Source organism: Lathamus discolor, chromosome 1 (genome assembly GCF_037157495.1).
Source record: "Lathamus discolor isolate bLatDis1 chromosome 1, bLatDis1.hap1, whole genome shotgun sequence".
Taxonomy (NCBI): Eukaryota; Metazoa; Chordata; class Aves; order Psittaciformes; family Psittacidae; genus Lathamus; species Lathamus discolor.
The window spans coordinates 103,863,620-103,889,015 of record NC_088884.1 but is presented as its reverse complement, the minus strand read 5'-3'; the positions used below and the strand labels follow the sequence as shown (position 1 = coordinate 103,889,015).

Genomic DNA, 25,396 nt, shown 5'->3' with positions numbered 1-25,396 from the left:
AGTTTATTTCCATGAAACAGTTGTGATTGCTTGTTTACACAAAGAGAAAGGAATTCTGCAGGCTTGAACTGTGTTGTTCCTTAGGGGTGATGGTAGCTTCGTGCCTTTTGCTTTTCCATAAATGCAGACTTTTAACCGAACCAGGTTCACTGACGGTAACAACCATCCCTAAACCCTGCTTTGGATCTCAGTGCTTGGATAAATACGTAGAAGGTTTCTTTGGCTTTCCCTGCAGCTGCTGTGGTTCTAGCAGTAGTGCTAAGGCTTAAAAGACGCATATGTCCTGTAAGGGGCTTTCTGGGCACACCCTTGCAGAGTCCTTCAGCTCTAACAGTTGCTTCAATTTTAATTAGAGGCAGCCCTTTATTTAGCAAAGATAGTAATTGCTCTCAAGTGGTTTTTGGAGAGCTATCTCCCAAAGGAGACTGTGAATAAACTTCCAGCCAGGCACACAGAAAGTTGGCTGCAAGCCTTGTGGTGGATGGGTATCCACTATGGCTGTTTCTGAGCCTGTATACCTTTTTGGTGGTCTGCACCAAGCGGGTAGCTTAGCACGTGTAGTAGGTGAATAAGCCTGGTTCCCATGCGGGTTTAGTTTAGTCTTGTCATATTCTGACCTTCCCATAGCTGTAGGGGAGAATTCAGGAGGGTGGGGAAATAGTGAAGAAATTTGAGAGACCCCAGCAGTGCCCCTCGTGCAGAGCAATGGGAGAAAGGTGAACAGGCAGTAAATCTGTCACTTCTCCTGCTGCCTCAGAAGACAGAATCACAGAATCACAGAATCCCAAGGGTTGGAAGGGACCTCAAAAGATCATCTAGTCCAACCCCCCTGCAAGAGCAGGGTAACCTACAGTACATCACACAGGAACTTGTCCAGGCGGGCCTTGAATATCTCCAGTGTAGGAGACTCCACAACCCCCCTGGGCAACCTGTTCCAGTGCTCTGTCACTCTTACAGTAAAGAAGTTCTTCCTGATGTTAACGTGGAACTTCCTATGCTCTAGTTTACACCCATTGCCCCTTGTCCTATCACTGGATATCACTGAAAAAAGCCTAGCTCCATCATCCTGACACCTACCCTTTACATATTTGTAAACATTGATGAGGTCACCCCTCAGTCTCCTCTTCTCCAAGCTAAAGAGACCCAGCTCCCTCAGCCTCTCCTCATAAGGGAGATGTTCCACTCCCTTAATCATCTTTGTGGCTCTGCGCTGGACTCCTTCAAGCAATTCCCTGTCCTTCTTGAACAGAGGGGCCCAGAACTGGACGCAATATTCCAGATGCGGCCTCACCAAGGCTGAGTAGAGGGGGAGGAGAACCTCTCTTGACCTACTAACCACTCCCTTTCAAATGCACCCTAAGATGCCATTTGCCTTCTTGGCCACAAGAGCACATTGCTGGCTCATGGTCATCCTCCTATCCACCAGGACCCCCAGGTCCCTTTCCCCTTCACTACTTTCCAGCAGGTCACCCCCCAACCTGTACTGGTACATGGGGTTGTTCTTCCCCAGATGCAAGACTCTACACTTGCCCTTGTTAAATTTCATCAAGTTTCTCCCCGCCCAACTCTCCAGCCTGTCCAGGTCTCGCTGAATGGCAGCACAGTCCTCTGGTGTGTCAGCCACTCCTCCCAGTTTTGTGTCATCAGCAAACTAAGACCCAAGGGAGCAGCTGTTTGATCTTAGACACGTCTTGGCTTGCACTCTGAGTGTCTGGCTTCAGGAAACCCCCCCTCAGAGCCTCACTGTCTGTATTATGTCAGCATGCATCTGTCCTTGCAGGCTCATCACAGCCAGCTAGGTCAGTACAGCTGTCAGACATCTTTTGCTGCAGTGTGGAGCTCAACCTGAGAGACAGTTTAAGGTCATGATCTGGAGCCTTGCCCTGAGCACACTGACAAAGGTAGACTCGGTGCTGCACACAGCCCACTGAGCTCTGCCATAGTGACATAAACCTGGATGTACTCTTGGGAGGGACACAAAGTCCTAGCATGCTTTTGGCTATTGACAGCCAATGGGTATTGCTGACTGAGAAGTGCAGGTTCTTTTACATTTCCTTGGCTTGTAGCAAATTATTCTGAAGTTTTTCATTCATGTGAGCTGATGATTTTTTGATCTCTTATACTTTTCCATCTAGGGAGTGCAATTGAAAAGTAGTATTTATTACCTCTCTACCTTAATGGTTCCTGTTGGAAGACAGTGGCAGCAGTTTTAACTGGCTCTTAAAATTTCATCTATATCATAGTTTTGTTACTAAACCCCAAAAGCCCTGCACATCCAAATGCAGTTTCCCTTCCCTTTGATAAGACATCAAAACCCACAATTGTCGGCAGTTCATGACTACATCAGGAGGAATCTGAATACATTTCTGTATAATTCATACCAAGTAGAAGAAAAAAAGCCCATCCGGAACAGATGCAATGCTTATTTTGAGCAATGGAAGTGCCTTAATTTTGATTACGATTAGCAACAAGAGGTTGAGCAGTTCCATCTCTGCCACTACAAAATACCCAAGCAGAAGTAGATAAAATGTCATTTTAGGATACTGGTCAGTGAACCTGAAATCTGTATCTGCTGCGGTCTGGGTTTCCCCTTTCTTGGTTCCAGTATCTTTTCAATACTTTTAACAAGAATAGATGAAACTTAGCTGTACTGGTTTATACTTTACATGAACCTCAAAAACCTGAGTGATTTGGTTTTCTTTCTTCCTGTTAGAGGAAAGCAGTGGACGAAGAGACGAGTAGGAAGAAAGTGAAATCAGAGAAAGAAAACAAATCACTGAACTGTTCACCTAAGAAAGGCTCCAAGAAATTGAAGTGAGTATACAGTGGTGGAATGGCAGAAAGATGCACGAAAGTGAGTCTGTCTTAAAAAAGAAACTGTATCTTCTGTCCTTATACATTTGCTTATAAGGTAATGTGAATCATGACTCTGTCTGGAATTTGACGTGGTCTTTATGGCCAGGAATTTGTCCTTTATTCCAGCATAGCATTTTCAGTGCTTCTAATGGATGTACTGAGATTTTCCCTATATAATATGCCTAATTTGTACTGCCCGCATTTTGTCTAGATCCTTGCTAGAGCAAGTGCTTCCAGGAGCATGTCTTCAAATGGGAGGCTTGTGCATCAGTCATGGGCTACTGCATTAAATTCTTGCTTATGGCTTGAATTTGAGGCGTTGACTTGGATTGCTACAGTGTTGAGGTTTGTGGGCTGAAAATAGGAGTAAGCTGCTTTTCTGCAGAGGAAATAGAGATGTACTCTTAAAGCCCTGAAACACTGGGCTAGCATTTAGTTGGGTGATATTTCAGGTGGTGTAATAATGGAGGGGCTTTGACTCTGGGGTTCATTCCTCCCTTTTTCTCAGTGAAGGCAAACCTCATGCTCCGGCTTTTGGAGTGAAAGGAGAAGATGTAGCTTGGGGGAGAGTGGGCACTGGCTCAGGTCAGAGGGTGCTGCTGTGCTAGAATCCTCTCTGAAGCTGTAACAAGGAAGTGAAGCTAAGGAGCATGAGTGCAGTGAGTAGGGACTGTGCCATGGGAAAAGTGGGTTGTGCAACAGGGGAGAGGACTGACCCACGCACAGCAGAATGAAGCCAGATGTGCAACATTACACTTCAGTCTTTTCACTGGGTTAATTTCCTCCTTCTGATGTTGCAGTCCATGAGCTGGAATGCCCTGCTCAGTATTTTTGTGGAAACTTTGAGAAGCTGAATAAAAGGGAGGTAAATGAGCAGTTGTGAAACAAGGTTTAGAGTTATTTGGTGTTGCTTAAATCTGCCGGAGTTCCCTTGTGTTCCTAACTTCAGAAATCTGATATGCCACCATATTATTAAATGGGATAGTCCCTGCCATTCAAAAAGTGCAACATTTGAAATCTCTGACTTGAACCCTCTCAGTCTTGTAAGTGGTGTCTAGTCGAGCAGGCAAGTCTTAAAGGAACAACTCAGTTTAATTCTGTCCACGTATGGACAGGATCAAGTGTCAGGGTGAGGATCTGTAACTACAGAAGACCCCTTCTACCATAATGGGGAAAGAGAGGCAGTGCTGCAGTTTATTTGCCCTGTTGGGTGATTTCTCCCAGAGAACTGACTGTCTGTGTCTTTAAGTAAAAAGGGGCTGCGTTGGAGGGATGCCTTTTTTGCAATATCCTGCTATCCTGGTTAGAAGTTTTTATTGCAAGGACAAGTCCCGGGGCTTAATTCTACTTGAAAAGCAACTTGCTTGTCTGTTGTTAGCAGCTGAAGATGTGGTATCTAATGCGCAATGAAATTTCATTTTGCCTTTGTTGGATTCTTACTGTCATCTTCACTTCCAGAGAAATTTAAGCATAATTGGTACATGATGCAACCAAGTCTGTAAAAAATCACTACATTATTGATGCATCATATTCCTCCCAATTGCTGAATTCTCTTCCCATCTCCAGAGCATCAAACTCAAGAACATCATATGAATACCGGAAGCAAAATTTTCTACCTCCACCACTGCCACCGCTGCCTCCTATACGTCCAGCACCAAAGTCAACAAAGGTGGCCCAGAAGAGACCCCGAAGCCAGAGTGAGCTGTCTGACTTTGATAACGCCGCCAAGAACAAGAGCGACAACAAGGATCCTTTGATCTGCAAGCGCCGCAGACTGGAGAGTAACCAAGCTGAACTGTCAAAGGGTATCAAAGTAGGTATTTGTTATAACTAACAGGAAGTTTCCTGCAACGTGTGGGTGCTGCGTGGTTCTCTTTAGAAACATGCTCTGAGGATACAGAAAAGGCCCTTTCACGGCTATCTGTAACCATATGTCGCTAGCCCAGAAGCCTACATTGGAACTTCTCTGCTGACTTGCCATCATTTGTTTTCATCTCATTTAGTGAAGCATAGTGAGAAGAGGTGCCCATGCAAAAAACTAAGGCATCGTGTTGATGGCACTAACTGTTTCTGACTGCAGGCACCTGCAAGTACAATATTGGTGTAAAATACAAAAAGGGAAAAGTGGGCTGCTTAAATATAAGAAACATACAACCCGGGTATAAGTTTTTCATAGTATCATAGATTGGTTTGGGATGGGATGGAGCATTTCCCACTTGCTTGGGCAACCTATTTCAGTGCCTCACCATCCTCACAGTAAAGAAATTCTTCCATCTCTCTAACCTAAATCTCCCCTGTTGAAGTTCGGTTTATAGTTTGCTTATGGAATTGTTAGTGATCCTTGCAGCTGGATCTTTGCATTTTTGGGTTGTAAAATTCAATTATCTTGCTATTTACTAGTGGCTGGGTGTGTGTGCTCTCGTATGTTGTGTGAGTCAAGCCCGACTGTGCTCGCTCTATCAGCTGGCTTCTAACTGCTTGCTTTTTCCTTATAATGTAGTTGGCAATGGAGAATCAACAATTGTGTGGTTAAACTGCAAACAAGTGTGAATGGATCTTACCTATTGCTGCCTTGGTTAGTGCAAGGTTTCATGAAACACGGTGAAAAATGTGCTGCTTGCAGCCTCACTGCTATCTTAGCCATTGTGCAAGGAAAGCTGCTACTTAATTTCCCCATGCTTGGGAAAAGCATTAATGAGATGAATGGTATTAAGCCTTACTAGCAGTCAGGTAAGAAGCCAGGTTTCCATTTCCGTTATTGGAGGAGGTGCTGGGGAAGTAGGTAAGAAGACAGGTAGAGCCTGGAAGACAGACTCTGCCTGGGACAAAAAAGCATTTCCTATTGAAATTTAGGGAAGGCAAGCTTTGGGATCGTTTTCGACGTCTCTCTAACCAGATTTATCTGTATTCTGTGCTTTGTCAGGGATCTGCCGGACGTGTCACAAAACTTTTCCCAGTGCCTTCTTTGCGACATGGTACCTCCCAGCCAAAGAGACCTCAACTCAAGTTTGAAAGGTAAGGTTTTGTTTTACACCCCTCATCTGTACTTTCTAAAGCCACCAGGCCAGGCTGGGCCTGCAGCCACCCTGGCTTCTGCTTTTATAGGCACTTCTCTGGGGAGGAAAGAGAGAAGGAGAGGTTGTCAGTGACTTGCCCTCTCCTGTCTTCTCATGGCTGGGACTTATCCCACCTACCGCAAAGCAAAGGTCTAATTACAACATTGCTTGTATTAGAACCACTACTCTAGAAATTACTTATTAATTTAGAAATTAGAATGTTGCCTTCAGCTGCTGTGTGTTTCTGAACATGCAGACAACAGTTACTTGGTGACTGTCATAGTTGTAACATGTTCGATAAGGCTATAAAGAAGCTCACCAAAGGCTGTTTGTACTCGGAGCATCCTCGAGATGGGAAGGTAAAATTGATAATCATCCTATTCCTTTTCTCTGTTTTCTCTTTTTCCTCTCTCTGTCCCCAATTCAGACATCTGAAGTACCCAGCAGAATACTACCTAGAAGAGGCCATTAGGCTGAAGCACAAAGCTGATGCAATGGTAAGTTTTGGCTCTGTGTTAGAAATGTAAACCAGCTCATGCATTCGGAGCCAATATTTGTGTGCATGTGAATGAGGATTCACTAGCTAAAATGACTTCCGTACTCCAAACCTGGAGTATGTTCAAGACATATGTGGGGATGCTGTCTTTATTTCCCAAAAATTCAGACATTTCCCTTTGCTATAAACACATCCAGAGAATATGCCTCAAGAGCAGGATTTAGAGCAGATGTTGTCTGAGGTTAGCAGGCCACTTTGCTTTGCAGAGCTATGACAAAGCCCTTGTCAGAACAGTTTTAGGACAGTATCCTCTGAAATGTCAGGATCCTGACAGTAATTGTGTTGCTGGGGGACAAGACTCGGACGTGCCCTTTGCGGGTGTAGCCAGCTCTCTTCTTCATGTGCCGTTTAACAGTGTACATGAAGCAGTGTAGTTTTTGCTAGTTATGCCTTAGTCACATAATTTACATATGCTGCTTGCCATTTACCTGTGGAAATGAAGTGAGGGACCCTGCCTTTCGTGAGGCAGGCCTCCAAGACTGGACAGTAGTATCTGAAAACTGTTAAGATAATAAATACCTGGGGAAACCATTGGTCAAGAGGAAGAGATACAAATAGCCAGAGCACACAAAGGCCACATTAACTGTCACCTGGAGGCCTGGCCTGCATCTTTTTCTTTCTTCAAATCCTGACTTACTAGGGAGAAAAAGGGAATTCGGGTACACTTGAGAGAAGTAGTTTTTGTCTTAGTCTAAAAATGAGAATTTTCTTCCCAATAGACTGACAAGATTGCGAAGGCCTTTCAGTACCTAGAATCTGCCCTTTTCTTGATTGAATATGGAATTGCCGTGGAATCGAATGCACCGAAAATGGCCTACAAAATATTCCAGGACACCACAGATTTCATCAAGTAAGCAGTTTCCAAAGCAACATGTCTGGAGGGGAAGGGTTACTTGCGTTGCTTGTTTGCAGCTGTGGCAGCTGTGGGTTCCCACCATGGAGCAGAGTTCAGGTTGCTGTGTAAGCACGAGACGGACCATGCAAAGGCACCAGAGACAAACCCTTTGGAATGGTTCAGCATTGCTTATCAGAAGAAGTAGGCACCACATCCTCCTGAGCCTTTGAGCCTTGCAGCTGAGGTACACCAGAGAACACTGGTTCTGACAAGAAAGGACATGAAGGGATTTTTCCTTTATCCAGATCTGAAGTTGCTTTTGCATGTGAGCTCAGTAGCATTTCAGTTTTAAAAAGCAAAGCAACAGTACAGCATGTGGAAGAGCAGTCAGTGCCCCAGAGGTCTTGCAACTTGATTGAAGGCAGACTTTGCTGGTTTCTGCCATGTGTTTTGCTACCAGTGCGCTTCACTGGGGCTTCTTTTAGCAACCTTCCCCATTTAGTTTCACAGCCATAGTAGATATATGCAGGTAGTATGACATGCGCAGGCAGTGTGACATATACAGGCAGCACAACCTGAGGAACCATGTACTGGATAGGAGAGAGACAGGTATCAATTTATTCATATTGACATTAGGGGATGTATGGGTGTGTTTGAGAGTTGATTTGATGCCCTGCCTCACAGCTGAAACAGCTGTCAGGTTTTTCTGTCCTAGACTACAAACTTCTAAAAGGAATTGTTTGCTTTCTGCTCTCGATGGACTGTATTTCCCAGCTGCTGCTGTTGCTTTGCTTTCAGAAAGGAGATTTGCTTGGTTGGTTTTTGCCAAGCGAAACATTTCCTCTAAGATGTCTGCCTTGTCCAGAAACACTTGAATTGGTATTTCACTTTCAGTGCTGGGGGCATGTCTTACGGGCCCCAGGCCTGTAGGTGGCCCATGGGGAACATCTGCTTGAAGGGGCGCTGCCTGTTGATCGTGCGAGAGGAGAGTGAGTAACATAAGAGGCCGTATGTATTCCTGCTGCATGGAAAACAAGGCATTTTGAGACAGTCCTCTGTTCAAGATCATACAAAGCACTTGGTGCCAGGACTAAGACCTCAGGGCAGGTTTCCTGACTTTTGGGCCAGCTTTTGAGATAATGGCATGCACTGTTTTTTCATATACAGAGCGGGCCATCGGATCACTGATGGCTGACAAGGTTCTCCTTCTTTTGTTTCCTTAGGTTCATCATGACACTAAAATACTGTATGAGCTCCTCAGCTTCTTCACATGAAGAAATCTTTACCGTGTTATGGTGCGTAACTGGTTTTCCGTGCCTCCGTACTTTTTAGGCTTGATCGAGTGAAAGACTCATTGCTTTCAGGGGAAAAGGAGTGAGTGAAATGGGAATCAGGGTTCTGCAAGGAAGAAAACCTCACGCTATAAAACCCAGACTGAACAGGAACATCTTTGGATGGGGGCTTTACTCAGCCTGTGGCACCTGTAAGAGGCTGGGCATGTGTTTATATGAAAGACCAGACCCCCCCCCGTTTGGTTTCTTTCCCCTTGTGATTATTTCACAGTGACTTTTTTAATGATGAGCAGAAGGAGGAGAAATCCTGAGCTTTCTTGACTTTGCAGTAGAGCTGAGGCATGCCTGCCTGCATCCTACAAGGCTGGTGGCTGCTGAGCAGGCAGCAGCAAGCGTGAATATTGAGCAAGCTTGGGTGTGTTTCTGTTCACAGCATGCGCTGCCTGTCCCTTCTGGACATGGCAATGTTCCGTGGCAAAAAAGAGACTGCAGCAAAGTATTCCAGCATTCTGAATGACCACTTCAAGGTAGGACACGCGTAACTGAGCTGCCAGATGGATGGCTGCAGTAGTTGCTGATGTCAGCTGAACAGCCCAAATCTAACCCGCGTTCTTTTCTTGCTGCAGAGTTTTCCCACAAAAGCACCTTCTCCATCTGTTGCAAGGTAAGATTTGAAAATAGATGCGTTGTAATGTGCCCATAAGGGTGTGAGTGAAAACAGCAGCTGGAGTCTTTGAGTTGCAAGCTGCATGTGAGAGTGCCTTTCCATTTGCTCCTTCTTGCCCCCTGAAATCATACTGTTAGGGGCCATGAGTATGTTTCCGCTCTCTCTTTCCCATCTCTTCTTGTTGGGAAGAGGTTTTCTATGTTACGAGGTCCAGAGTTACCGCGTATCAGGCGGAGCAGTTCTTTACCAAAGAAGTGGTCAGAGGAGCAAAGAAGGTATCATCACTATGCTGTTTCAAAGCCCTTGTTGTCATCTTTGTTCTGTTAGAGATCCTTTGATACTTAGTGAGATACCCTCCTAATTTCCTGGCCACTGTCCAGTAGGGTCATGCCTTCACCCTGTGGCAGCATAACTTTGAGGTGATACTTTAATATTTGTCTCTTTAGCTCAGTCACCAATTAAGAAACTCGTTTTCTAATTTGTGAGTTCTAGAGCATGTTGTCCTTTCTAGGTATCTGCAGCAGTGTTGCTGTGTATGTGGCAGCGAAAGTAAAAGGCAAGCTGCCACCTGACAGTGTTTGACCCAGGAGACTGGGCCTGTGATTTAATGACAGTAAGAAAGACCTCTATGTGCTGTGGTAACTGCATTTGGTAGATAGCTACTGGGCTCCACATGGGTCCCTTTGAAACTCCGCAGTTGTGATCGGGTTGTTTGGTCTTTAACAGTGGTGCTGAAATTCCAGTTATTTTTCTGCCACCTCGCACAGTACAGTTTACTGGGACGTAGATGGTACCCAAGAGCAGCGGTGGAAGCCCTGTCATACCAGTGACTAATATTAGGTTGGTTGGAGTGGTGGAGCTGAAGCCCTGTGATGAAGCCAGCCTGTGTCTGGAAGAGCGGGCAGCTGCCTGCTTTTAGCTTCTCTAGGTCTCTAAATAAGTGTGTGTGGGCAGACCTGGCTGCTTTGACTGGCTGTCAGAAACTCCAGCCTCCATAAGTGGGGAGCTTCAGCATGCCTGCAATGGAAGTCATTAGGAACAAGTACTTAGAGGGTCTGGTGAAGGCCTCTACTTCCTACCTGAAGTAGGTGTAGATTCTGGAAGGTGGATGTATAGCCCTTTCTGATACTGGTCCTATGTTTTCTGCTGTCAAGAGGAGTCCTTAAGAGTTGCAAATCGCTTCAAAAACCTTGGCCTTGCACTCAGAGGACAGTTACTTGCTACGTAGCTGAACACATCTCAGTTTTCAACACTGCTCCATTCTGCAAGCCTGGTTGATACCGGATAGCTCCTGGCATGAGGTGGTCTGTGGCAAGGTTTTAAACTCTGAAGTTACATGTTCACGATGGTGTTTCTTTCTCCTGCAGGAGCACAGGCATGCCTTCTCCATCTTTTCCAATGCCGTCTCCTACCACTTCTCAGCCAGGAGCTAGCAACTACAGTGGCAACAGTATGTGCTCTTCAACCACCGTCTCCTCCAATATCCTAGACATGACCTACTCCTACATAAACATCACTTCCTGTGGTCTCTCTGCGCTTAATAATTGGGAACAAGCTGATGCACTGATCCTGAAGAATAAGGGTAAGTTTTTCCCCTCTGGCTTTTCTGTCTTTTGTGTTGTGTTTATGAGTATGTGCATGCCTACATTCTACCAGTGTAGCAAACATCATCCCTAAAGACCAAAGCATCGCATACAGACAGCTATGGCATACTGGCAGAGACACTTGATGATGATACGCTGATGAGTGTTCCAATGAAAAGGTTGGCTTGGCATCCTCAAATGTCTAAGAGCTAAGGGGTGAGCATATCAAGTGCAGGGAACCAGCCCACTCGTGTTTCCTGGTAACACAAGAGGCATAAGGAGTCTTTTGCTGGCTACTTTTCCCTTTGGGATGCTTAGGTTTGCTGAGAGGGTTCACTTTCAGTAGAAACATTTTGGCCTGCAGCCCTGTGCTTTTGTTGGTGAATGCACAAAATCCCTAGATTGGGTGCCTTCAGTCTGCAACCTGCTCTTCCACGTGGCATTTGCAGCGTCATTTTCCATAAAGCACAGTTTTCAGAGCTGCTGTGGGTGAAGGGATATATTGTCACAATCTGTTGGCAAACTCACAGAACCCCAAAAGACCCATGTGCCTGGCTCAGTTGCTGGAAGGCTGTAAAAATACACTGATGAGGCAGTGGCTGGAATTCAGAGAATGCTCCTGAAATGTTCCTTACACAGCTGAGCAGAAGTTTTCAGCCTCCAACCTTTGTGTGTAAAACAGGAGAGCTGAAAGGTACTCTGCAACATGATTGAGACTGGAGGGACTAAGGGACTGGGACAAGCCCATGTCACTGGAAGGCAGGTCCTACAGGAATGTCTCACAAAGGTGACTGGAAAGGAACAGGGGGGCTAATTTCCCATAACTTGCTGTCACCTGCAGAGAAGATTGGCAGCACAGAGCAGGGTATGCGGCCTGACAGCACCTCCCAGCAGCCTCAGATGGGCTACGAGAGCCATCTCCTACGTGTGCAGGAGAAGGAGCATAGTGCCTGAAGCTGGTGGGAGGACAGGAGGACTACCTTAAACCTGCCTGAAGTGCCCAGCTAAAAGCAATTCAAATTAGAGCTGTATAGCCTGTCAAGCCATAGAAATGCTTAAACCTCTTCAGTTGAGAAGTCATGATGGCTCCAGGGTTTGAGGGCGGATGAAGGGAAGGGGATGTTCTGACAGCTGTGTGTGCTTCTGGGCATCATTCAGAAAGACAGTCAAATCTGGCCTGTTTAACACCTGGAGGAGCATGTGGCAGGGACTGGCGTGTGAACACCCAGACTTTTGACCGCTGCCATGAAGTCTCAATGTCCTTTCAGAGGCAGCACTGGGGGAAGTGGTTCGGTGCATATGCACGCGTGAGTGCCTTTTCCCCTCATATGCCCTGCTGTGCGTGCTTGTGAACACTTCTCAGCCTTCTAATACCGCTGAGCTCTCTGTATGAACAATGTGTTTAACGGGACTTCCCAAGTGACAGTGTGCTGCTGTTGTCTCTCCGTGCCTCTTGTGTGAAACCAACCAAACGTTTTCTCTCTTTTCTTCCAGAGCTTTTTGAGGAACTCGACGCAGCATCGGAGCAGCTGTCACTGACCAGCAGCTTGATCAGACTGGTCCATTATGTTAGACAGAGTATACGCTGGCTGAGACTGAAAAGTAAAATTCCTTAACTGGTGCTCAAGTTAGTTAAGTTGGTTCTTCTTCTTAAGTAGGTGGAACAACTTCTTCTTGTTAAGTACCTGAAACAACTTCTTCTTAGGTACTTGGAAGAACTACTTAGCTACCTCGAACAGCTTCTTAGATACCTTGAACAACTACTTTGGTACGTGGAACAACTTCTTAAGCACCTGGATCTTCTTAGGTACCTGTAACAACTTCTTAGGTACCTGCAGCAACTTCTTTGGAATCCGCAACAACTTCTTAGGTGCCTGAAAGAACTTCTTTGGTACCTGCAACAACTTCTTAGGTACCTGCAACAACTTCTTAGGTACCTGCAACAACTTCTTAGGTACCCGAAACAGCTTTTTAGGTACCTGGAACAACTTATTTGTTACGTGGAACAACTTCTTAAGCCCCTAGAACAACTTCTTAGGTGCCTGCAACAACTTCTTAAGTGCCTGCAAGAACTTCTTAGGTATCTGGAAGGACTTCTTAGGTACCTGGAACAGCTTCTTGTGTACCTGCAACAACTTCTTTGGTACGTGGAACAACTTCTTAAGCCCCTGGAACAGCTTCTTAGGTACCTGCAACAATTTGTTAGGTTCCTGCAACAACTTGTTAGGTGCCTGGAAGAACTTCTTCTGTACCTGCAACAACTTCTTTGGTACGTGGAACAACTTCTAAAGCATCTGGACCAACTTCTTAAGCACCTGGAACAACTACTTAGGTACCTGCAACAACTTCTTAGTTGCCTGCAACAACTTCTTAGGTACCTGACAGAACTACTTAGGTACCTGAAACAGCTTCTTAGGTACCTGCAACAACTTGTTTGGTAAGTGGAACAACTTCTTAGGTACCTGCAACAACTTCTTAGGTACCTGCAACAACTTCTTAGGTACCTGCAACAACTTCTTAGGTACCTCAAACAACTTCTTAGGTACCTCAAACAACTTCTTAGGTACCTCGAACAACTTCTTTGCAACCAGGAACAACTTCTTTGGAGCCAGGAACAACTTTTTTGGAACCAGGAACAACTTCTTTGGTACCTCGAACAATTTCTTTGGTACCTGGAAGAACATCTTAGGTACCTGGAACAGCATCGTAGGTACCTAGAACAGCTTTTTAGGAACTTGGAACAGCGTCGTAGACACCTGGACCAGCGTTGTAAGTACCTGGGACAACTTTTTCTTCTTAAGTACCTGGAACTTGTTTTTCTTACTATCGTTCTTATTCTGATTTCTATTGTTATTATTTCTTCTTGTTTTCTTCCCCTTGGGATTTTTTTGTTTGTTTGCACTTTCAAAGTCTCAGCCTCTCTTTATAGCATTCTTAGATAGTTCAGGTGTTGAACTGTTGAATTCTCAGCTAGAAAGCACTTGCAGAGGAAAAGGAATCATCGTAGGATAGATCTGGGTATAATGGAAAATCTTTCAACTGTTTTTAGGAGGAGAGCCACAGCGTTAATGACACCTTCCTTTAAAACGACCAAGTGCTATGAATTGTCTGAACGGCTCAAGGTATTGATGGTCTACAAACATGATGAATATGATGAATAACCAGCAGAACAAGAATTATACAGGAGGAAGTGCCGTCAAGAAGGAAATCTTCCTCCCGAGGTTATTATGCAACATCTCCCGGGTTGCAACAGCTGTTTGCCCAGAAGACATCTGAGAGAAAGGTTATTGTGAGCACAGTTGCAGCCTTTGGTGTCTTTACCTCTGCATTGGCAAGGAACAACCTCATCAGCGCCAGGCAGCGTTATGTTATAATAAAAGCCACAGAAATTACTGCCTTGCCTGTTTCCGACCTCACCCTTTTGCATTTGTCAGCCACCCGCTGTCCTGAGAAGTGGGGGAAAGCCACTGCCTTCAGTGCTGCGAGTTCGCTCAAGTCATCGCCGCTGTCTTCCTCCTTGCCACGCACACATACTCTTAGCACTTGAGCTGTGTTCCTTAGGGTCTTGTTTGGTTTAAACCTTGTCAGCCAAACACAGCTGGGGTGGCAAAATGACCAAGTGTGGTTGGAAACAGCTCTGCCTCTGCTGTGGTGAAGGGACATCACTGACACTGAGGACTCCTTGTCCTGTTGCTTTTTGCCATTTTGACAGGAGGGGGTACTTGGCTTGTACTGGGTCACTGTGATTGTTTGGACACTGTTCTGGGTCTGAGAGCTTACATGGGGAGGAATGGCTTCTCTCTAAGGAGGGGCTGAGTGGTTGAATGTGGAACGTAAGACAAATCTTGTGTTTGGGTATCTGCCTGTAAGCGTTGTTGGTGTCAGTGAATATCTAAAAGCAGGAACTGGTACCAACTTAGGAATTTGTCAAGGGAACACCCAAGGAATAATGAGCTGTTTGCAAGCATTTTTTCCTTGCTGGGGGCTGCATCTTGAAACTGTGATTGTGCAGGTGACAGTAACTCTGAGGGCAGCATCTGCGGCACTTGTGTGTTCAGAAAGGGGACACCATTCCCTACCCAGAGATTTCCTGTTGTGTGACAACAGCATCCAGCTCTCCTCGTATCTCACAGTGTGCCTTAGCCCTCTGGTCCCCTCTGGCATGCCTTGCCCTGTCTCGGACAGACCTGTGGGAGTGGTGAAGAGAATGGTGTCCTAAAATAACTGTTCTTACAGGAAAGGATGAGCTCCGTTTTCCACACGATTTCAGGATGGAGGAACAGGTCTGCGTGTGTGCAGCAGTATTGTGTAAACTACCTGCTAGTAGTCTGGATGGTCACGAAAGTGGAGAACAAAAGGTCTGCGTTTCCAAAAGCAGTGTCTGTAGAAATGGCCTCTGCCACCAGGAAGCCTGGAGTCCTCTCGCCTACCCTGGCAGTGCGGGACTGCCAGGATCCTGGCTGGGCCTTCCTGTACCTTCAAGGGGCTGTCCTTGTATGTTCACTTTATTGAAAGCCTTAGTGCATTTCAGGGATAAGCTGTCCTAACCAGTGGAAGGAAGGTCCATGTCCCCCCCTTGCTCTTTTACCCATCAAACTTCACTTGCGCTCCTTCTCCCTGGACTGCTCTGGGTGAGCCAGGGACAGAGAGGGGCTCAGCTTTCACTGTTTTGTTAGAATCATAGAATCATAGAATAGTTAGGGTTGGAAAGGACCTCAAGATTATCTGGTTCCAACCCCCCTGCCATGGGCAGGGACACCTCACACTCTCAGGAAGCATGGGATGGCCAGCCAGCCTGAAGGCTTGACATGCACTTTGGAGCTCGATTCCATACTAGTGGGTCGATGCTGCCTTCTGACCATGTCTTCAAAGCAATTTATCAATTTTTAGGCTAGGCAGCTGAGGAGGAGGAAGGAAGGGAGAAGGCTTTATTGAATCTGAAAACCACTGTGGGAGTCTGCAAGCACCTTAGCAGAGTGTCAGTTATGGGTAAGCGTAAGGTGAAGCAGGGACGCAGGTCCCCTCGGGACTGTAATGTTGCATACAGCCCTCTCACTCCCTGCTGCCAGAGCGTGCTCCCATTGCAGAGCCACTTGCCCACCCCAGGGGAACCGCCCGCTGCAAGCTGTGGGTGCACCAGGTCCTGTCCTTGCCGGCCCTTTAGGCACTTTGCTGCCCACATGGTGATCATCCGTTGCCCTGGAAAGCTCATGCAAGTGCATTGTGTGAGCAGAGTTGGTAAGAAGACACCTGGTGAAGGCAGATGTACCGGCATTTGCCTCTTTACAACTGGGAAAGGGCATATGTGCTCTGCTACCGTGTGCCAGTGGTCATGCAAGGACTGCTCCCACTCCCGGGGCAAACTCTGCTATAACTGGAGGAAATGGGATCATGGGCAGTTTGTGTCACAGGTATGCAGGGTGGTACTTGGGGGCTTTTGTTTCAAAAGCAAGCTGAGGAAGCATCAGTACCAAGCCACATAGGAAGCTGTGCTTTGTTGCAGGTCATGGGGGAGACTGTTTCAATAGGAGTTAATGTTTTAAAAGCCTCGAGCCAGGTCAGAGGCCTGTGAAGGGTTAGGCAAGATGCTCATCATTTCCACTTGGGCCTGTATCAGGTCTTAACAAGTGCGAACGGAGGAATGAATGAATGAATAAAACCAAAACACATAATAGTGGAGGAAATCACATTTGCCATTGAGGACCAAAATCATGAATCTAAGGGAAAGCAGGTGATGGTGAAGTCCCCTAAGGAAAGGAGGCAGCTATGGTAGCACAGCAAAATCATTTCCATGCCCTATTTATTTAGGAGAACTAATGCATGTGTTGAAATTGTCAAATGTTCTATTTTTAAGATGCCATTTGTTTAACAGTTGAAAACCCCACAGAGAGCTCCTCTGTAAATTAAGGTCAAAGTCTGACTGCGACGTCCTTGCTTTTGTTTTGTCCTCTCCCTTCCCTCTTGGTTCCCATTACAAATCTGTACATCTTCAACTTCTTTTGGGGACATACGCCCCTCTTGTAAATGATGTTTTCTGCCCTGAGTGTGATGGAGTTTCTCAGACGGTCCATTCATTCATGTGGGGAAATAAACAATGAACGAAGTAGCCCATTGGTTACGAGTTGTTGCAAGCGTTTTCATGCAGTTTGCCTTTTCTCTCTGAACCAGCGTCTCAGCGTTTCCCTTCTGAATGAGGTTTAAGTATGAACTTATGAACAAGAAGTCTCCGTTTCAATTGCTCTCCTCTTTGTCACCCCCTGCCCCTTCCTTTAAGATCAAGAATGCGTGCAAATCTAGGTGCTTAGAGTGGCAGGAGGGTCATGATTGAAGGCATCAGCCTCTTCTCCTGAAATGGTTTCAGGGAAGACTGTGCCGGAGTCAGCCGCCGGCAGCCACCAGAGCTTGGCTCTGAGCACTCGCTGATAGGGAAACGCCATTCCCTCAGGGAATCCCACAGGCTTCCATGCCCCATGGTAGCTCTGCTTCTCGTGGGTTGTGTGAGGTGAGCTCTTTGCAATGGCCTTAACAGTTCTTGTTTGGGGCTTTTCCCATTATTTGGTTTTATGTTGGGCAGTGTAACTGTGCCTTGGAAGAATGATTTCTGCATGTCTCTATGCACTATGGTGATACAATTCGTGCATTATTCAGGTCCTTTCTGCATCAGACACTGCGCCCAAGATGTTTGCTACCCAAGGATGTGGTTTTCCAGTGTAGTCTGTAAACTGTAGAGGATCCTGAAGCCTGTTGTAATACCCACCAGACAGGCTGCTGTTACAGATGCTGTATCTAAAATGTACGCCCATGTGAGCATCTGGTGGGAGTTTTAGTTCCAGGCTTAGACAGGAGGAACTTGGTGGTGCCTTTGCTCAGGCAAGGTGGGAGTGGGACTCGGTTCCCTGCCATCGATCAGTGTTTCAAGTGGTGTGACAGCAGGTTACACTGATCTCCCATGGAACAGGCTGGAAGCTTGCTTTGGTGATGGAGGGAAAGATCTAGAATTCTTGTCAATGTCTATGACTTGTGATACGGTACCTTTGTGACGTAACAGCATTCCAGTATTTATGTGCGCAGAGCCTCCCCCTGGAGACCAGTCGATCTCCCAAGAGCGTTGTAGGGGATCAGACCATCGTGGCTGAAAGCTTTCTTCACAAGGAACCTGACACAGGATTCGCCCTTTCCACAGAAAATCTTCAACCAAGCATCACAGAAGACTGTGGAACCGGCAGGGAATCTCAGAAATTGGGTTGCAGGGATCAGCTCTCACCAACCAACCACCCGGTGAGCAGTTTTCAGCGTAGGGGTGAGCAAATCCTCTTGGTCAGCAAATGAGCAATTTGTGGAACTGATAATCTGCACCGCACCAGAGATGTGCTCGTTTATTGGTTTTTAGATTAACAGCGTGTATTTGGCGGAGATGATTTAACACGGCACTCACAACCTAAGGGGGTTCCTCAGCAAAGCCCGCAGAAGCTGCAAGGGCTGCTATGAGGTCTCCACGCACCCTCCTCTTCTACAGGCTGAACGGCCCCCACCCTCTCAGCCTGTCTTCATCCGTTGTGGCCTCCTCTGCACTTGCTCCAACAGCTCCATGTCCTTCTTACGCTGAGGAGACCGGAACTGTGCACAGTGCTGCAAGTGAGGCCTCACAACCCTCCCCTTCTTCTTTTGTGGGGTTCTTGGGGGTTTTTGTTTGTTTTGTGGGGTTTTTTTTTTTCTTTTTTTGGGGGGTGGGTGGGGGTTAGTGTGGGTTTGGGTTTGTATTTTTTGTGTTTTGCTTTTTTCACCCGAGTACCAAGGAGTTTAGAACTGGCATCTGTGCTCCTGTCTAGTATCAGTCGCTCTGGGTGGCTTCACAAGGTTTCACATCAAGCTGCTGTGGCCTCCTCCGCAGCCATAAATCATTTTGCTCACTCAGGAGTGTGAGATGCTGCAAATGAATGCCACAAACTGAAACAGAAACGTTTTCAGTCGTATTTCTTCCTGTTGGAGATTTGTAGCTTCTACTCAGGCGTTCTTGCACTTTAATCTAGGCTTGCTCTCCATGTCTTTGTGTTTCCAGGCTTGTTTCTTTTCTTCTGCTGTTACAGTGATGTGAGGGGGTCGCTCTCTTGCAGTAGTTGATGCAACATCCTTCCCCTTGTTTTCTCCTTGCTTCCTGAACACTGCTGCTTTGGATTTGTATTTGGAGTTACCCTTTAATCCGTAGCTGTATTTTTAATGCTTGTTTTCTCTCTTCACTCCTTCCCCTTTCCACAGCTGTTTCCATTCATCAGCGGGCTATCTGCTTCTCTGAAGGGAGTGCCCTGATGGCATATTTAAAGTTGAACTAACTGTACCGGAGCCTATAGCCTGGCTTGTCTTCCTCTTGGCCAAGCCTGTAGTTCTCTTTAAGAGCTGACCTGGAATACAGCGTCACTGCTGGGGGAAGGGGAAAATGGCAGTGGGACAGCCCAGGCTCTGTGCGTAGCTCCCTGGAGATCTTGACCCAGACTCCTTGCTTTAGGCAGGTATTCATGCAGCTGCCGTGTAGCTCCGTGGCTGGAATGATGAAGGGCTCAGCAGAGACTGGCACAGGTGCTGGCTTAGGTCCCTGCTAGTCCTTTGGGAAACCTGCCGTGAGAGTCAGTTTTCACGTGGGGGCTCCTGCTGCCTTGCTGTTCCAGGCAGGTGAACACTGACTGTATTTTGTTGTTCCTAAACAGCTAAGGGCAGTCTCTGCAAACGCTCATTACAATATAGTGATGAGTGCTTGTGGCTCTAACAGGTCTCTCTGAAACCAGCAGGAGTGCTTACGGGAGCATTCCCAGCATTTACAAGCTTTTCCAGAAGTCAGTGTCTTGAAGTGTAGGTGTGTTTGATGCAGAGATTGTGCCTCAGCCTGTCAATATTGAGGATTGTGCAGAAATGTGTCAAAGCAGTGAACCTCAGAAATCCAAACGAGTTGTTGTCTTGGGTAAGAAATCCGTCCTTTAGCTTACATCTAACCTTCCTGTTGTGTAGTATTTCACACCGTCATCCTGAATGTAGCTGAAAGACGATTTAGACTGCTAGGGAGAACTGGGGGATTCACACAACTCTGAAATAGCTGCGGGAGAGTGCCGAGGGGTGAGGGTTGTGTACCTCTGTGTACCTTTGCAGTGAAAAATAACTGTGGAGACTGTGTGCAGAGACACACACAGACAAAGGAAATAAACAGGTGGGGTTTATGTTTTGTTTGCTGTAACAGGCATTCTGGACATCCCTGTCCTGTAATGAGTCGCTGCTTTGGAAAGCGGAGATTTTTCGTGTTTGCTCCTTTGGCTTTCTCTTTTCTCTCTCTGCTGACTCTGAGGAAGGACGTTCCTGGCTTGCCCTTTGTGACTGTTGAAGCAAAGCTTGAGTGACATCTACTGAGTACAACGTGGTGTTCTTTTGTGAAAAAGATGTTCAATCTCTTTTTTTCCTCTTCCAGTTGAAGATACTCCGTTAGTATTGACGTGACTCACCTGAAGGTGTCATCATGGACATGCGCAGCAGCAGTAGGTATGGATAATTTGATGTATTGGTGGCTTCCCAGGTGCTGTGACAAGTTCTGAGAGGTCTGAAAACAATAATCCCCCCCATCAATGCAAGCATCATAATGACTGAGTGCGAGAGGAGGAGTTTCAGATCTAACATTCTGTCTTTACGAAAGGTATCGATTCTTTGGTAAACCAGAATCTGTTGCAAAACAGACAGTGTTTAACACTGGAGATCAACGTGACCCTCGTGTAGATGTAGCGCTTAGGGCCACCTTTCAGTGGTGGACGTGGTAGTGCTACCTAACGGATGGGCTGCATGATCTCCATCTCCTTTTCCAACCTGAATGGTTCTGTGATTCTCACTGATGAGAGCAGCCCCTTGTCCCATGGAAACTACTCATCACAGGGGGGTGAGGTGTTTGCTTACAGCGTACCTTGCCTTGATCCTTAATGCAGCAGCCCCACTGCTTCACATCGTGTCCTTTCCAGAGCCTCAGCACAGCAGGGGGCAATGTTGCCATCCCAGGGATCTGTGTGAAGCCACCCAGCCCTTAAAGTAAGGATTTCTGCACTCGCTTGGATTTCTGCACGCATTTGGATTGAGAAAAGCAATGCTGGTTCATGTGGTTATGGAACATTTTATGGCATTCAGAGTGATAAGTGAATAATGGCAAGGAAGGTGATGCAAACTGCTCCTGCTGGCTGCCAAAAGCTAGTGGGGCGCAGCCTCTGCTGCAGTCTGGTTCCTGGGAGAAGGTGATTTCTCTTTGAAATCTGTTTTCATCAATTTAAATATTGAAGGACCAAGGGTTGTTTTAATTTCTTTTCTCAGAAGTGTTTGATTCCTACCATGTGTAAAGCAGTTTCTTTCATAACAGGCTGCATCCAACTCAGTCTTGTGGTGTTGTTGAAGTTGCTGGGTTCTTTTTTAATTGTTTCCGGTGTTTTACTCAGTTTCTTCCCTTTGCCCTGCTGCAGCTCTAGCCTCACCATCGCTATGCTGTGCGGTGAAATCTAGTTGCTTTTTCATGATTTGCACAGCACGGATGTGCTGCTGGCAGTCAGCTTTGGCTCTGGAAAGTGCTAAGTTTAAGAAGGTGCTATAAAGCAAGGCTGTGTAAAAGAGCTTTGCTGATTCAGGGTCAGCAGAGAATTTTGCTGCCTCAGCCTTCTTCAGACTTGCCATTGCTTACAGCACACAGCTTCATTCACCTTGTGAAGCTGGTTTTTGTGTATGCTTCCACGTATGGGTTTCTGAATTTTGCTTGCCTTCCAACTGTGTTTGGAGGCAGAAGTTTGGGGATGAGGTGAATCCATTTCTCCAGATACATGGAGCCCTTAAAATTCTATGGTTTATGGTTTATAACCTGTGCTTTGGCGTAGCACAGGTTGCATGGCTATTCCTCGACTACTGGTGGAGAAAGACACAAGATGTTCTACTTTACAGCACATAGATTTTAGGAAAGCTTACTAGCCATGTATTTATCCCTTCTTCACTGGTACTCTGCTTAATTGTTTCACGATACTTAAGCTTCTAGGATTTGTCCCAGGAACTGAGTGGGTTATCATCTCTTTATGAGTATAATGCCATACTGCATTTTTTTTTTTGAGGTAAGGGAGGCTGTATTCCTCTTTGAACAGTCCCTGGTTCGGTTTTGTTGGAATCTTGCAACCAAAGCTAGGTACCGATTGCTACTGTTAAGTTTTTCTTTTTGTTGGTGTTTGTTTTATTTAATGCTCCTTGAAAACAGCAAGGTGCAAAGATTTATTTCATAATATTACCCCATGCGTGCCCCCCCAGCCAGCCCCCTAAGTAGCACTGTAACAGAAAAGAGCCAGGAGCAAGGAAATTTCACAGCAGGTGAAGATGACTGACTTCCCCAAGCTCTGGGGACGTGTGGAAACCTCTCAGGTGCTTCAGGAGGAGTAAGGTGAACAGAGGAGCAGGGTAAGAGATTTGAAAATCCATGGGTGTGTGAGGTGAGTAGGACTGAAGCAACAGTCAGGGCAGACATTGTTGAATGGAGAGCAAAGAGATGCCACACTTCCTTCTCTAAGTACTGGTTCGGGCAATGTATCAGCACCTGCCCTTTATATGGAAACGTTGTCACTTTATGCTTGAAAGCTCCGAGTCTTTTTGTTTTTTTTCCATGTAAAACTGTAAGAATATGGCCAGGGCAGATGGTGCTGTGGATATAAAATACATGTAATGTTCCCACATCCTGTGCTTCAGCACTGATGTGTGAGGTCGGTAGTCCGGCATTTCCAGGAATTCAGAATTGAGAAACAAGAGCATCCAGGTTGCCTGCACACCTTTGCTTGTTTTTCTCTTGGGTTTGCATTTCTGTGCAGGGTTTATTTAAATCAGAGGCTTTATCTCTGGAGAACCCCAGTTTTATTCAGTGCATAAGTAGATAAGAATGGATCTTCTAAAATTCACATGCTCATAAACAGCTTAAATACGTTTGGAATTATGCTCACCTGTAGGAAGCTTTTCCTGTTAGGTTTTTCAGAAGTATTACTTCCAAAGTAATCCTCTTCACCTCAGAAGTGCCCTTTTGAGTTTAAGATAAGCTGCAGGGCACAAGAAGCTTATGTTATCGGTTTGTTTTGTTTGCATCGTACCTAATGGGGTCAGTTTCCTTCACTTGCAACACATCTTTCAGAGACAAGGACCTGAACAAGGGGACACTTTTATCCCTGATCAGTGACTAAAAACACAGGTGGGAAAAGCTGCAGTCTGCTAATGTTAAAAGATGCAAGGGAGGCGTCTACAGGTGACGGGATTTATTCTGGCAGAAAGCTTTCCTCAGGGAAACACTCATTTGTCAGGCTTGAACTGTTCCCGCGGAACTTAGCATTTATCATCAAATCTTGCAATGCAAGCGGCATTTATTTTGTTGTTGGGGCAATGACAGCAATGAGGTAGAGGCTTGAGGAACAAGACCCAAAGAGCTTGTTATGAGCATTAACTCCCCTTCTCTTGTAAGCAGGTATTTCACTCCCAGGATAGGTTTGTCCTGAAGACTACCAGTGCTTCACGGTCATGTCTTGGTCACTGCCTGGGTGTCAGTGATGCTAACATTTCTGGAGTGCTTGCCTTTGCAAAAAAGTAATAGCACCCTTGTCATCACAGTGCATCTGTTTAAGGGATCTGTTTAAGAAAAGGCCAGCAGGTATTTCTGTGCCACAGTTTTATTGGGTCATCCTTTGGATTATTTGCAGGTTTGCAATCTCCTCAGAGCCTCAGCAGAAGTCTCTGCTCTGTGCTTTGAAGAAATGGATGGTAGGCAGTGTGAAGCAGGGTTAGATTTTTTAACTGTCTCGCAGGGTTTCATAGGCATTAGTGAGACAAGCACTGAAACACAGAAGTTGAATAAGGGCATGGAGAAATAAGAAATGTAACTGCATTCAGTATCATATTGAAAAGCCTTCTTTTCAATGGCTTCTTCAATGACTACAAGACTGATTATGCAGGAAAACATTAAAGCATTGACTCATGCAACCTCATGCCACAGAGCAAATGCAAGACTGCTGCATACAGCTGTGTGTGGGGGGCTGGTGTAGATACAGTTGTCTCGCTGCATTGCAGTGCATTTCTTAAACGCCGTCGATGTTGGATAGTGTATGTTATGTCCACATCTAGCCACCAGGCCTAGAGCCCAGCAGGATTTGTGTGAGAGCTTTTATTTTCCCCGAGTTTCTTAGCCTGCAATTTCAAGTATGGGCACTTGCAACTTTAGCAGCAGCCTCAGCTGTCCATTCGCTGCATCTGCGTAGCCACGTGCATTCTGTGCTTGCTGTGGAAAACGCTGACAGCGATGCGAGCCTCTTTTCCTCTACAAAAGCGCGCAAACGTTGCACACCCATACGCGCACGCCCCAGCCGCTGGGAGCTTTAAACTTGGCGACGGCTGCCCACTCGAGGTACGGCGTTCAAGAGCTTGTGTCGCTGCTGGTGTGGTAATGATGCCTTCACTCCTTGCCGGGCAGAGTTTGCTGTTGGTGCAGTGTGTGTGGAGAGGCGTCCTGGCTGGATTCCGTTGATGCGTTTGGCTCGCTGAAGTGCCGCTGCCTCAGCTCAGCATAAAGGTTCTTCTGGCTGGAAACTCCAAGTCGTAATTCTCGCTGTCAAACCTCTCCCCAGCAAGTTAACAACACTTGGAAACGGATTTTCTCCTCCGTTGCGGACGTGTCCGTATCTGTTTTGGTTGTTTTCTCCTGTAGCCAGCCCAGCCTAAGCAGGTTTCTGTGGTTGCCCACAGCGGTGTTTGAAGAGGTGGTAAATGGTTTATGTCTGGTCGGGTTGGAGAGCTGGCAGTGTGAATGGGAGGTTGCGTGCGCCTGTGTGCAGGTCTGCTGGATAGGTGGGAAATGGTTGCAGGGAAGAGTATGAAAAAGAAGGGTCCGGTGTAGTTGCTGTCAGGGAGTAGAACTGAAGCGAATGCAGCAGTGGCGGTTAAATCCTTTTCGGGTGACTGTGTTCTGCCTGCTGGGGCCCGGGGGGCATCCTGTCTAAAGTAAATTTCACCCTCAGCATGGGGGAGGCAGCTTTTCTGAAGTCACGGTATTTGATGAAGCGGTGCTGTTTGAGGTACCCGATAAATGCCTTTTAGCTTTTAGGATGCTTTAAGGAGCGTTTGAGTAATGCCAAAGGGAGAAACTCCTCTCGTTGCTCTTTAGCCCCCTCCCACCCTGCTCCCCTGTGCTCCAGGCGAGGAATAAGTACAAGTAATTAAAACTGGCGGTAGATCCTGCCCAGAAGTTTGGCGCTCCGCAGTGTGTTTTCACAGTGGTGCTTTTCCGCAGGTTTGAAGCCAAGAGATGGCTTTGAATTGCAGACTGCAAGAGGACAGAGCCCTGAGGTTTGGGGAAGAAGGGTGGCAAGATGGACTGCTTCCTTAACAGCTGAGCTCTTCTCTAGCTCTGACTACCTGCTGTCTCTGCATGTGGGCAGACTGGGAGCACTTCAAGTGGCAAAGGTTTAATTTTGCAGCATCCTTTCCCTTTCCTTTGTATGATCACTTACTCGCATGATTTACTGGCCTGCTG

The 25,396-nt window shown here is 46.4% G+C and overlaps 1 protein-coding gene across 1 annotated transcript; it reads left to right on the top strand.

Moving 5' to 3' along the window:
* Positions 1–1,989: 1,989 nt before the first annotated feature.
* LOC136006300 (AF4/FMR2 family member 1-like) lies at positions 1,990–11,799 on the top strand. Its single transcript, XM_065664344.1, has 11 exons — positions 1,990–2,016; positions 2,714–2,814; positions 4,438–4,669; positions 5,780–5,871; positions 6,340–6,409; positions 7,188–7,318; positions 8,527–8,598; positions 9,029–9,122; positions 9,222–9,259; positions 10,630–10,844; positions 11,687–11,799. The coding sequence occupies exons 1-11, from the start codon at positions 1,990–1,992 to the stop codon at positions 11,797–11,799; spliced, it is 1,185 nt and encodes a 394-aa protein (XP_065520416.1).
* Positions 11,800–25,396: the final 13,597 nt, after the last annotated feature.

Excerpts from the sequence above, each read along its gene's own strand:
- LOC136006300 (XM_065664344.1), top strand. The coding sequence starts at position 1,990 with ATGCTTTTGGCTATTGACAGCCAATGG. Across the intron at positions 2,815-4,437 it reads AAAGGCTCCAAGAAATTGAA|AACATCATATGAATACCGGA; the intron begins GTGAGTATACAG and ends ATCAAACTCAAG. Across the intron at positions 9,123-9,221 it reads TTCTGAATGACCACTTCAAG|AGTTTTCCCACAAAAGCACC; the intron begins GTAGGACACGCG and ends TTCTTGCTGCAG.